A 14,394-nucleotide genomic window follows, 5' to 3' on the forward strand; every position below is an offset into this window, starting at 1 on the left:
AGTTGGGATTGCCTCAACTATATTGTCGTTATGGACTGATTCAATTCAGTCAAAGTCCTGGGTTTTGTTTTGTACATCTCCTGCTTTACATAACCTTATACAAAAAAGTCAAGTGCAGTCAGGTCAGATGACCTTTGGGGATAATGAAAAGTGGAGTTCCTTGAAATACATTTGTTTTGGAACACGAAAATCCTGGGTGTTTAACCTGCTTGTAATTTGGACATTGTACGTAAACTATTGACAGCTTTCTAACTTCAATTTGACCCGACAAGTTTTGAGTCGATACGTTTGGATTTCCTTTATTGCCGATGCTTTAGCGGGAATTGTATCTTGAACACGAACATTGGAATCTCAATAGTACGGTTTTTCTGCGACGCTTGTCCGTTTACTCGGGGGAATCTCCAAACTCCCGAGTAAATTCACTTTGGAGAGAAATGATGGACTGCAAAGCATGATATACTATCCAAATTAATTTTTTTAATTTTACCAAGCATTCATTTGGATAAATCTTAATAGTAACCTGTCCATCAAAAAAAAAAAAAGTTTTATTTTTGTAGCACAATTCGTGGGCCACTCTGTATATAATTTTTCAGTTAAATTTTTAAAATATTTTTAGTATACAGCTATTTTATCTTATAACAAATTTTGTTTTCAACATTCGGTGAAATTTTTGAAAAATCGAATTGACAGTTTTTTTTACAATCAATTAAAACCTAAGAAATAATTAACAAAAGAAGGTAAACATCGATTTCCGACTTAAATATCTTTTTAAAACTTTGAGATTTTTGTTTAAATCTAATTTTATCTTATGAGAAATTATGTTTCAAACATTCGGTACATTTTGTTTTGAAAAATCGAATTGAAAGTTTTTAAACAAAAAATAAAAACCTAAAAAAAAAATGTATAAAAGTTCGTAACAATTGATTTTCGACTCAAATATCTTTTCAAAACTTTGAGATAGTAGCTTTTAATTAATGTTTACTTATAAGAAATATTGTTTTCAAGATTAGGACAAATTTTGAGAAATATTGAATTTACAGTTTTTTTACAAAAAATAAAAACCTAAAAAAAAATGTTGGTAAAAATTGATTTTCGACTAAAATATCTTTCCAAAAATTGTAGATATAGGCTTTTAACAACTTTTATCTTTCAAAAAATATTGTTTTCAACATTCAGTAAAATTTTGAAAAAAAAACGAATTGACAGTTTTTGTACAAAAAATTAAAAAACTAAAAAAAATTACCAAAAGTTGGTGAAAATTAATTTTTGACTCAAATATCTTTTCAAAAATTTGAAATATTGGCTTCAAACTAATTTTATCTTATAAAAAATATTGTTTTCAATATTCGATTAAATTTTGAAAAAATCGAATTGACAGTTTTTTTTACAAAAAATTAAACTCTAAAAAAACAATTCTAATATTTGGTAAAAATTTACTTTCAATTTAAATATCTTTCAAAAATTAAAAATATTGGCTTCAAACTTATTTTATTTCACAGAAAAGATTGTTTTCGATATTCAATAATGTTTATATAAAAATCCAAAAGTCCGTTTTTTCATTAAAAAAAAATCTACAAAAAATAGTACGCAAATTTGGTAAAAATTGATACGAGTACATATAGACAAACTTTTAAGCAAGACCAATCGACAGACGGGATGGGAAGTTATCAGTGTGGGTCGCATCCCAGCCTCTTTTTTTTTAAATATTGTTCTCAAAATTGGGTACCATTTTGAGAAAAATCGAGTTTTTTTTACAATCAATTAAAAACCTAAAAAATAATTAACAAAAGTAGGTAAACATCGATTTGCGACTTTAATATCTTTTCAAAACGTTGAGATTTTTGCTTGGATCTAATTTTATCTTATGGGAAATTATGCTCCAAACATTCGGTACATTTTGTTTTTAAAAATCGAATTGAAAGTTTAAACAAAAAATAAAAACCTAAAGAAGCATTTTTGAAAAGTTCGTAAAAATTGATTTTCGACTCAAATGTCTTCTCAAAACTTTAAAATATTTGTTTCAAACTTATTTTATCTCACATAAAATATTGTTTTCGACATTCAGTGAATTTTTGATAAAAATCCAACAATCCGTGTTTTCATAAGAAAATAAAATCTACAAAAAACAATACTAACATTTGGTAAAAATGTTGTTCGGTTCTCGATATCACGTGAACAAGATGAAGGTATTGACTTCATATTAATTTCATTCATCCAATTCGTATTTGTTTATATAAGAAATAAGAACTTTTAAGAAATGGTACTAAAATTGTTAAAAATTGGTTAACGACTAAAAAACTCGTTAACAAAAATAGATTTTGAAATCAAAATATTTCATCATTATGCAAAACATTGTTATTAATTTTTAAATGTTTTAGAATAATAATTTAACCGACAATTTTTTTAACAAAACACGAAAACCTACAAACCTTTAAAGCAAGACAAATCAACAGACAGGGTGGGAAGGTATTAGTGTGGGTCGTATCCCAGCCTCTTTTTTTTAAATCAGAAATAAGATCAATAACATTTTTGATCATCATAATATATTATTAAGAGAGTATACCAGTTTGATCAAAATCGGTTGATTAGTTCAAAATATTTTGACAACAAAGAAAGATACTGGTATCATCTTGTACAAAATGTTGTAATTAAATATATCCAATTGACAATAAGGTAACAAAAAATTAATTTCGAAGTAAAATTGAGTTTTGAACAAAGAAAGAAAAGATGCTGAATTCAAAGTTCAAATAACTTTGTTAATATTTTGAAATTGAAATTGAATTGAATTTCTAATTAGAAGTTTTAAGTGTTAATCGCATAAATGGCTTCTTTGATTTTCCTCAAAGAAAAAAAAATGTATTAGGCAAATATTTTGGTCCTTAAATCAAAAATTAAGTGAAACAAAATTGAAAAAATACAGAATTTAAAGAATAGCTTGTTAGACTTAATTTTGAGATCAATTATTTTAAAGAATAAAATGTTCATTAAAATATTAAAATTGAAGTCAAAAAACAGTCCTGCGTAAAATTTTGAACACATAATTTTATTATTTCTCGACCCCAAAAAGTAAACAAAATGTATTTACTTTTTTTTTCTTTTTCCCAAAGAAAACGTAAATAAAAAACATATTAAGTAAATGTCGGGAAGGCCCATGAAAACCGGAGTAAGCAAAACGCTTAAGGGGCTTTGATAATGATCTTGACTCATTTGTTTTTCTTTTTAATCTTCTACGATTTGTTGATCAACATCTCTTTGAAATTTCCTTCGCAAAAATATTGTTTTTCTTTTTTTAATTTCTTAAACTTCAAATAAACAATGACCTCATCACCTCATCACCACCGCCCTAACCAGCTGTCGCATTTGACTTTTGATTTTGATTTTTCACCAGTTTTATAACATATCACTTTCTCAAGGCATTTATTTATACAGTTTAATCATTTTCGACACAAATGCAAGGCTGCTAAAATTTTGGACGATGCCAATCAAAAAATTCAAATCAAAATTATAATTTAAATTTTTAATAAAAATATTTATTTGTTTTCCTCTTAATCTATACACGAGTGCACATTTATGAAAATATTATTTTAAAAAATCTTCAATTATTGAAAAAATTAAAAAAAAAGGCAGAAGAAATTAATTGATTCTAAAATTAGTATAAAACCACACGAAAGAAGTTTGGATGCAAAGATTTCAATCTATAATAAAAATGCAATTCGATGTCAAACTAATGGGAAATAAAACATCTGCCTTTGTAATTTTAGAATCTCCAGCTGGCAAAAAAAGAATATTTATTTTTGTTGTTTTCGAAAACAAAAATACTCGTCCTAACATCTGAGTTTTTATGACTTGTTAATTGGATCAATAAAAATAAAAGAAAGAAATCGAAAAGGAATCAAACTACCAACGAATGTCTTTTCTTTTTTTTTTTTTTTAATACTCGACATAAACTAGACATGAAGTTTTTCTATATATGTATTTTCAAAAATAGCATTTTCAAGACATAAAATACAAAATCAACGTAAAGGAACAAATAGTAGGAGGGTTTATTATAGGTGCTTTGTGTAGCATTGAAAATCAAACAATTGCCTTCCAGTTGTTCGGGGCATTATTAGACCGACCGGGTTGAATCTTCTTGAATGTTTGTTTAGACTATTTTCTTGTTTATGGCTTTCAGTCTTTGTACAAGAACACACTGTTTTTGAATTCGTGTATATTTTATTTAAAATGTTAACCGTTTAGGAATACAAATCTATGGACGGTATAGATAGAGTATTGTTTAATTGATGATCGGATATCTGGGCTGGGGTATGGATATTTTCTATCGAACCAAGAAGTACTTATTCTTTCTTTTTATTGATTTTGATTAAAATTAAACTATGTGGTGAAGCAGATGGTTAGTGTTGAATTTTGTTTTATATTTAGTTTTAAGCAGTTATTTTTAATTACGCTTGGTGTTGCTGACCAGACAAGAAACTTTTTGTTTTTAAATTCTGTATATGTGTACAATAAGAGACATGCCAGGTTTACAGAGAGAAATTTTTTCATTCAAATTACGAATTTAATTTGAGGAGGTGTTTAATTACGAGACTTTTTTTGGTAGTAAGCTTGAAGTACTTTTTGGAAATTTTTGTGAGGTCTCTCTTAATGTTCTTTTTTTTTAAGCAATTAACCACATGTGTTAAAATGTGTTCACATTATTAAGTAGATATTATTTTCGTTTGGAATGTACAATTTATCAGCATTCTTAGTATCACGTTGGGCTCCATTTAGTAAAATAACACTAAACATTTGAAAAAATGAGTAGTACCCGTGGCAATCTTAAGTGCGTTGGGCTTTTAATGCAAGGGGTCTTGGGTTCAATCCCTGCCTGTGCCACCTTAATTTAAAAAAACTAATTTTCGCGGGTGCTGCCTCTTGCGAAGAATTGACAAATCCTTCAAGAGTAATTCTTGTCATGAAAAGTGCTTCCTCAGAAACTAGCCTAAAATTGTAAGTCCCTTCCATTCCTGACAACAGCACTTGCACACAGGAATGGTTGCGCCACCCAAAAAAAAAACAAAATATGGAAAAATGCCTTAGATCAATCTAAAGCAGAGAGGAATCTTAAGTTTTCAAATCGCATGTTCTTGTTGACCAATTAAAGTCACCAAGACTTCAAATTACCAGACCAGAATACATTGGCCTTAAAAAACCATAATTGGTTATTTTCTGTTGCGTTTTGTAATATCTTTTTGGAATTACATACCGTTGAAGTCAAGATCTTGAATTACAGACAAAAGCGAGGGGTGTGATACGCCCAATTGCTCTAAACATAGAATCAAATCATGATCACGATTCGAATAACCAACAACACTTGTAGTTTCAAAAGCAATGTTTTCTTGACTGAGTGCACGTAACGAAGATACACAAGCCATACATCAGTTACGCTTGCATCTTCTTCAAATTTCTTCATAGTCTTACCTATAAGTTGAGTATAGATTTTGACGACTTTATGTATCGCGTGATCACTACGTTTAAATCACTATTTCTACAATAAGTTTCAAATTGTTTTAAGGCATTATTATGATACTTAAAATGACAGCTAAGTTCGACAGGTGTTAAATGCAAGTTATACCAATTTGAAAACATACAATAAACTATCAATCAATTTTTCCATTGAGTAGCAAGCTTCTTGAAATATTTTGTCATGGCTGTATTTCGAAATATGGTTCATATTCCCTTGGCATGTAAATACAACCCTAAAGATCTACGACCTATAAGTCTTTCATCATTCGTTCTTAAGAACTTAGAAAGATTTATTTATATCTAATCATGGAAAAGTATTGATACAAGAACACGGATACGGTAGAAATGGCGTTACACATCTTAGTATGCACCATCAATATTCTTTCCATCATAGAGAGTTCATTTTGGTTGCTTTCCTCGAAATTAAAGGCGCTTTTAACAACGTGAACACATCTCCAATAACATCTGCACTAATTTCTCTGTACATAGTGGCCTCACTTGAAGAATTAATTCATTTTATTCGGATTAGCAAAATAATTTACTCAAAACTGGGCAACTTTTCTGCTAGAAGATTCGTTCGTTGGAGAACAAAGCAAGGTAGTGTTTTTTCCCTTCTTCTCTAGAACTTGGTGGTAAACGATGTCCTTACTGGTCTTAATGCGGAGGGTCTCAGAGTGATTGCCTACACGGATGAAGTTGCTATAGCAATTTCAGGAAAACATCTTTATACCCTAAAATAACTCTTACAAAACACTATAGACCAACCAATACCTTGGGCTGATCGGTGTAATACACCGATTTGATCTTATTTTCATACAAAATTCCATATGTTAACTCTCTTTGTATTAAAGGGAGCCAAATTAACTTTTCAGACTAGGCTACGTCTTATTTTCGACAAAATATTAAATAAATAACGCAATATACAAGAAATTATCAAAACAAAACTATTGTAGGTCTCTTTTCTAGCAAAAATGGTTTAAGTAATAAATGGAAATTCACATTGGTTATACAAATCGGTTATTAGACTGATTTTTATATACAGAGTATCAGAATTGTGGATTGATAAAATAAATAAAGCCTAACGTTCAACTTACCTATGTATAAGCGGATCGCTTCGCAGGACCTAACACCTCATAATATACTTAGCAAACAAATAGCTGCAAGCTCTGCTATTCACTTCAGAACTTCATCACAGTCGATTAACAACAATATTGGACACTCCGAAATTCTCTAGCATCTAGATTCGATTCCAAACCACACAGACTACAACATTCTCCTACTGCAATTCTCTGAACTCTCTACAAACTAGAGATATTCCATAAAAACCTTAATAATTGTTCAGGAAAAAAATTTACCTTTAAGGGAATCAAGAAATACAAACTTTAGCCACCCTTAGTACACGAATGAATTGCGTTTACTACTTAACAAAAGGCATGGAAAACTTATCTCAAAATTCTGTCTTCGATCAACTTCTCTTTGTATGTTGAACTTTTTAACGAATTTAAGTCTTTTTCTAATTCTTTATATGGTATTTGAAAGAGAATCATTAAACATTTGGAAACTTGTAAACTTAAAGAAAAAATTCAGATGGCTTTCCAGGTAACTTCACTTACAAGAACCTGTAATAAGATAAAACTGTTGATATCTGTTACGCTATATATATCTGTTCGCAACAAATTTCCGTGAATCATTTGTCTTGCCTTGAGAAGTTGATGAAGCATATTTTCAAAATCTTTGCTCCTTTTCGCAAACTAGCTGTAGTCACATACATACATGTGCTACAGAGTACGGTCCATGATCTTTTATCTCCTTTGAATGATGAGTGTTCAGCCGGTCTCGATGGTATTCCCTTAAACCCTTACTATTCTCCTCACATTCTTAAACATATTTTCAAACACTTTAGAACAGGGTTATGAAGTTGACTGTGTATACACTGACTTTTCTAAAGCTTTTGACCAATTTAGCCATTTATTTTATTTAAACTTAAAGCTCTTGGTTTTCAACCATTTTTTTTTTAGATTGGATCAATTTATACCTTGAAAACAGATCCTCTGAGATTTAGAAATAGTCATTCTGAAACTTTTGTTGCTCAATCTGGTGTTCCCCAGGGAAGCCATTTTGGTCCTATTCTGTTCATCCTGTCCATTAACGACGTATTGTCATGTCTACGCTCAAGTGTAGTTCTAAATTTTGCTGATGGGATGAACATTTTTAAGATAATAAATTCTACCCAAGATCGTATCCTTTTACGTACATTGATAGTTTCACATTTTGCCGACACTAGATTTGTGGCGCTCAAGAAGCTTGATAATCGTTGTCATAAGCGTGTACTGTCTAAAAGTAAAGCACGCCACGCAGCTAGGCAGAAGCCATACGCATTAGCATAATCAGTCTTTTTTGTTTCGTAAGGGACTCAAACTGGTTTCATTGAGCTTAGAAGAAAACCTCATGATTCGTGTGTTATCACAATGAGCCATTAAAGTGAATTAAGTGAATTGAATTGACTAAAATGTGGCACTTCCGCGATTAATATTCTGATACGTTAATTAATTTCTTTCTCATTAAAACAATTATGTAACTTCATGATGACAACACCAGATTAATCAAATATCGAAATATACTTAAAACAATTCACTTTCCTTTTATTAAATTTATCTGTCACTTTAGAACCAAAGTGTTTCCAATTATATTTTAAGTTGTATACCTCCTTAAAAAATACCAAATTAATGGTTTTCCCTTATTTGTCATTATGATTATAAAACCTTCCTGTTTCTTCTACCTTTTTTTCTAAAAAAAAATCAGACTTTTACAAGTATCACGCAGTTAACGTTTTTTTTCCATCATCCCGAAATGGAAAACAAATTAATTATCATCAAGAATCCATCAACAAGCTTATCGCCATAAGCCTTACAAGAGTACGTAAATATGTATTCAATTTCGGGGTTTGAATGAGGTTCCTTCCCAAACCTTTTCCAAACCATAACCTCCACAAAATAAGACCTAAATTCGAAAACGCAATTTCCGCTTTTTCGTTTTTGTTTTTTGTTTAATGTTTAAGTAAAAATTTACATCAGGCACTCTCTCTCACTCTTTCCATTATAACTCAGAATGTTATATTTTTATTCCAACGAAAATTTAATTAAAACACCGATTAATTTAATATTAAAGTCATGTTGTTCTTGTTAGCTACAGCCAGCGCCTGTGTGTTGCCTTTGCAGGGTGGAGGGTTTTTCAGGCTTAACCTCACTCTTGTAATGTATAAAGCAGAGTACACACTTTATACTTGACATTTTACAATATATTTTCTGTCTGCTGTTGTTGTCATACACTGTTGCCTGAAGTGTCCTTTTTATTGTTTTCTCTTCATATTAAAGGAAAAAAACAATAATATTTTTATTTTTTCAGATTTTTTATTTTATTTTTATTTTATAGAAGCAGGAGGTGGTATTTCAATTTAATTAACCACCGCAGTGGTTTTCTCAATGATAACAAAATTGTGTGTGCTATTATAAAATATATGCATTCAATTACTTTTTTTTAATTCATTCAAGGACATCATGAACTAACTTTAACCATCAGAAACATAAACCAAAATGATTTATTTTCAACGACCCACTTTAGTGGTGGTGGGCTCCACAAAGCCTATACCACCGCCATTGCTTTATTATCTAAATATGAATTAACCTACTTATCCTTCTGGTTGATATCCGTTTTTAAAGTATGCCGTTTCCTGTAACATGGTGTTTTTGTTTATAAATAATTGTATACGTATTTTTTGTTTTTGTTATTTTTACAGCCGTCCTTGAGCCTAGATAGCGCGGTAGAGACGTTACTTATAAAAAACGAGGGTGATTTTGTGAGCGTTGAACAAGGCAAGGATTCTCGGAAAAGGAACTCACAACAGCTTCACATTCAACAGCAACTTAACCATCATCATCAACAGCAACAACAACAAAACCAACAACAACAATCCCAGACACAACAGCAACAACAACAACAACGTAGGGACGAAAATATGAGGCAATTGCTAGATGTTACAAACACCTTAACTTTTGAAGAGTTAAGGGATTTCGAAATGAGGTAAGCTTCTTTTTCTTTTTTTTTGTTGATTCTTTCAGCTTTTGGTCGTTTTTTCAAATGATGTGAATCTTATATATATGCAAAGGGTATACTATACGGGAGGGTAGCTTTTCTTTTTAAGGACTTTCTCATGATGATGATGGTTTGATATATTTTTGGGGATCAAGAGAAGCAATTTGGTTCGGTGTTTGGGATTAGGGTCGATTTGTGTGAAAAAAGTAAGAAGTTTTATGTTTAAATTTTGAAGGGAATTTGTTTTGTGTTTTTCTTGTTGGTTGTAAAAACAGTAATGAGACGGAAATCATTAGTTAGGCGCATCTATAACTATAGATACGATTTACCTTTTTAGATACTTATGCCTAACCATTAAGGAACTTCGAAACAAATTAATTGTACTGAAAATGTAATGAAAACTTGTGCGTATGTAATTGATTTACTTTATAGTCAATTTTCCATCAGAAGTTAAAAAACAATAACAGGAATCAAGAGATTTATATTTGTTATCTTTTAAGTTTCACTTTTAATTGTTATAGCACTCATACACATAAATTATTTAAAATCAACTTATTTAAGTGTAATTTTTTAAAACTCGTAAAAGTTTTAAACATATCAAATGTAAGGACTCAGTAAGAAAATGTAGTTGAAGCATAAAAACAAACATTTTTGCTTTCGGTGTAAGATAATTGTGAAATACTTGTAGATGTACAAAGATCCTTAGTTAAATTATCGAATTTTATTATTATGGATAAAACTGTTATTAAATATTTCCAAGACTTTGTATGTCCTTTCAATCAAATCAAATTTTAAAAAATTACAAACACGTGAAAAAAGAGTTCTTTAACATAGATATGTCATTCTACCCATTGTTTTAAAATAGGTACACTAAGGCCCAGTTTATTAGTGCTGAGTTCACGAAGTCAAAAGGTTTTGATATTTTGCTGGACAATCACCAGCCGTTATTTTTAATATCATTTGTTGTATGTAAGTTCTAAAAAATAAATTAATAGATACATATTTTTTTTTTCTCAAAGCAGTTAAACTTAAAATTTTCCTCAAAAGAAATATTTCAGTATTTGTCAAAAAACATCTAAATTTTTTAACCAGAGTTAACTATCTAAATTTGAAGGGTTAACTCAGAGTTAACTACAAGATTATAATAGCCTGAAAACGTGTTTCAGAATATAACTCGAAATTCTGAAACTATGATAACCTCACACAGTTAAAAAAATGGAATTTGATTCAAAAATTAATTTGACACTTTTGTTATAAATTTGAATAATATTTGTCTCCTTGAGTATTTTGCGGAGAATTGTGTACCTTATAGAAAAATGTAACTGATAGTTTTTTTTACAAAAACACAACTCTATAGAAAAACTGGTAAAATTTAGGGGTTTCAAAAGTAAACGTAAATAAAGCACTTCACCAATTAAATGACCATCACGCAATCTGTTGCAGGCATCGATTCTTTTGAGGTACGAGGGGCGTTCAATATATTCTCGGTATCGATATGAAGGAAAATGCGAATTCAATTTAAATTGTTTTTATTTTTCAATATAATCTCCCCTAACATCAATGCATTTGTTACATCTTGAGATAAGCTTTTTTAAACCCTCAAAAAAATAAGTTTCCTCTTTCCCTGCAAAATACCCATTTATTGCCGACTTGAGTTCTTCATCTTCCGAAAATATTTTTCCACGAAGACATTTATTCAAATCCGGAAACAGGAAGTGATCACTAGGGGCAAGGGTGGATGTTGAATTTCTTCAAAACCACAATCTCACACTGCAGCCTTGGAAACTCGCGCCGTGTGAACAGGAGCGTTGTCATGAAGAAACAACACACCCGCTGCGAGTTTACCCCGTCTTTTCTTTTTAATTTCCTCCCGCAAATTATGCAAAGTGGAAGCGTAGGATTTGGCGTTGATGGTTTCACCTTTTTTTTGTACTCAATGAGTAAGATTCCCTTTGATTCCCAAAAAACTGTGGCCATGAGCTTCCCGGCAGACGGATTGACTTTGAACTTCTTCGGGGGGTCTGTTCCTTTTTTATGCCGCTGCATGGACTCTTGTTTGCTTTCAGAGTCATAGTGGTGAACCCACGTTTCGTCCCCAGTAACAATCCGATGCATAACACCGGAGCGGGCGTCGTCGTCTTCAATGCTCTCTCTGTCTCTGCCTCTCTTGAACTCAGTTGACCATTTTTGCATAGTTGATAATGAAGGTGCGGAACCCTGGTAAACTGCCACCATTTCTTCATGAATAGTTTTTTGACTTTTTCCTTGCTTAGTGAGAAATTTAATTACAGCGCGATGCTCAATTTTCACCATCATCGGATTTAACGGTAAATAATAATCACATTTATATGAAATTTTACATGAATGCACTAAAATAATAGTATTACTTGATAAATAAGTCAATTTATACATATAACCACAGCTTCACCCCGATACCGAGAATATATTGAACGCCCCTCGTAAATTTCGACCACTTTTTGACACACATTGGAATATTTCAGCCTTAACTTGACAAATGTTTGTTCTTAAGAGTTAAAAGTTTTTCTGAATAAACACAGTCTTTCACATAGCCATATAAAAAAATGTCCAGCGCGTATGGCATGTGGCATTGTCTTGTTAAAACCACATATTTTCCAAGTCTTATTCTTCAATAGCAGGCAAAAAAACATCGGTTATTGTGTGACCATAGCGCTCAGAATTGACGGTGACAGTCGTTTCATCGTCGTTTTCGAAGAAGTAAGGTCCAATCACAACTCGGGACCAAAGAGCGCACAAAAAAATGGCTTTTTGTGGATGTAATGTCATCTCTTCAATTACTTGAGAATTCTCAAAACCCCTCAAATAGGACAATTTTGTTTATTAACATACCCATCATCGCCGTTCACAGCCTGTTTTTTCAATTCGACGTACCTACGACACGTTGTGAATTATCATCTGGCTTCAGTTATTGTGTGAGCTAGACTTTATATAGATGTAGGGGTAAATTCAAATGCAAAATACGCCAGAAATTGCAATAAAACAGTCCTGATTCCTGAGAACTACGAAAAATAGACACATTCGGGTCTTCGGCCACACTTTTACTTACAGCAGTACCCGTGGCATGATGGTTAGTGCGTTGGACTGTCATGCTAGAGGTCTTGGGTTCGATCCCTGCCTATGCCATCTAAAGTCTTTTCACGGGTACTGCCTCTTGCGAGGATTTGACAAATTCTCCAAGAGTAACTATTGTCATGAAAAAGTGCTTTCTCAAAATTAGCCGTTCGGAGTCGGCATATAAACTGTAGGTCCCCTCCATTCCTGACAACATTACTCGCACACAGGAATGGTTGAGAGTTGTAAGTCACTAGGCCTTGGTTCTCAACGGACTGTCGCGCCACCCAAAAAAAAAAAAAAAAAAAAAAAAAAAGTGATATTTTCAGGGGTAACCAATCCAGTCTCTTCACAATTTTGTCAATTGCTTGCTTAGCTGAACGATGATAGTTATGCTATCCATTTTTGTAAATGTCAGACTAATAAAAAAATTGGTTTAACAACTTGGTTTGACAGATGTCGAATCTCGCCCTATACCTTTGAAATTGCAAATTGGATTACCCGTTACAAAATGTTTTTGTAAAATTTAAAGAAAAATCCAATTGACATTAAGAGAAAAATTACAGAATACATTTTTTTAAATTTAAAGACAGTGTTTCTTACAAAACTCAAAATCCAACCAAAAATACAAATGAATTGTATGAACTTCTCAAATTCATGCACTTCAAATTTTTGTGCATACAATAAATTGACGTGTCACCAAGAATTCCAATTTTTCAAATATGTTTGCGGTCAACAATTGAAAGTTATCAGTGTGGATCACACCCCAGCTTTTTTGAAATTTAATATAATAAGTTTGCTATTAAGGGGAGCTTAGATATGAAAAGTTGATCAACAAATGTTTTTTTATACACCTGTATTTTTCAATGTGGTAATATATTTCGAAATCCTGCAAATTTATTACTAAAATAAAAGTTCGGTTCACGGGATGCATTGCAACAATGAATCGATTTATATAAACTTTTGGTGAGCACATTATCCGAATTAACATCTCTGCACTATTTTTGTGTTGAGTTGTGTGAAGTCACTTGTAGATTAGAACGAGACTATTGATGCCTTGGAAAAGAATATTTGGTGCATTACTGCTGACATTACGATCACAATTGGTGCAAGAACGTGTTGAATATTGGGCCCAAAATCATTATTAAAACATAATAGAAAATTCTTATCTTTATAATGAAACGTAATTCTTTTTCATTAAATGTCGTTTTTTAGAAAAGGAGCTCGAAATTAATAAAAACAAAGTTTTATCGCAATAAGAATAAATTGTATGTAATATTTTATTTCTGAAAGTAACAAATTATTTGTCCAAATAAAACTTACCGCAGTTTGCACTTCTCGACTTGCTCATAAAAGGTTCAGTTTCATAATGAAATTTAAATTAAGAATTGACGGAGAAAACAGAAAATAAAAACTAAAATGGTGACATTTCCAATGTGAAGAGTGCAAACTGTGGTATCAAAAGTGAGACACCTATATTGCTGCATTTAGGCTTGTTTATGTTTATTAAGTAAGATCTGTTTATGTTTATCGATGAAGTTAAGATCTGTTTCGTTTTGAACTTAAGGCCGTTCTTCCACATTAAAATATATGCGTTTTGTTTCCTCCTTAAGACCACACGTTAAAAACAATGCCCATTAATTTAAGAGATTTTCAACAGTCACTTTTAGTTAACAAAATTTATACTAAATCTTGAGAAAAAAAATT

The 14,394-nt window shown here is 31.2% G+C and overlaps 1 protein-coding gene across 3 annotated transcripts in view; it reads left to right on the top strand.

Annotated features, from left to right (window-relative positions):
• Positions 1–14,394, top strand: part of LOC129948892 (GTP-binding protein REM 2) — a 333,357-nt gene that overhangs the window by 296,820 nt on the left and 22,143 nt on the right. For all 3 annotated transcript variants that reach the window (XM_056060040.1, XM_056060041.1, XM_056060042.1), the window contains one exon: positions 9,302–9,585. In XM_056060040.1, coding sequence (XP_055916015.1) covers positions 9,302–9,585 — 284 coding nt within the window. The remainder of the gene's footprint in view (positions 1–9,301; positions 9,586–14,394) is intronic.

The sequence above is a fragment of the Eupeodes corollae genome, chromosome 3, assembly GCF_945859685.1.
Source record: "Eupeodes corollae chromosome 3, idEupCoro1.1, whole genome shotgun sequence".
Classification (NCBI taxonomy): Eukaryota; Metazoa; Arthropoda; class Insecta; order Diptera; family Syrphidae; genus Eupeodes; species Eupeodes corollae.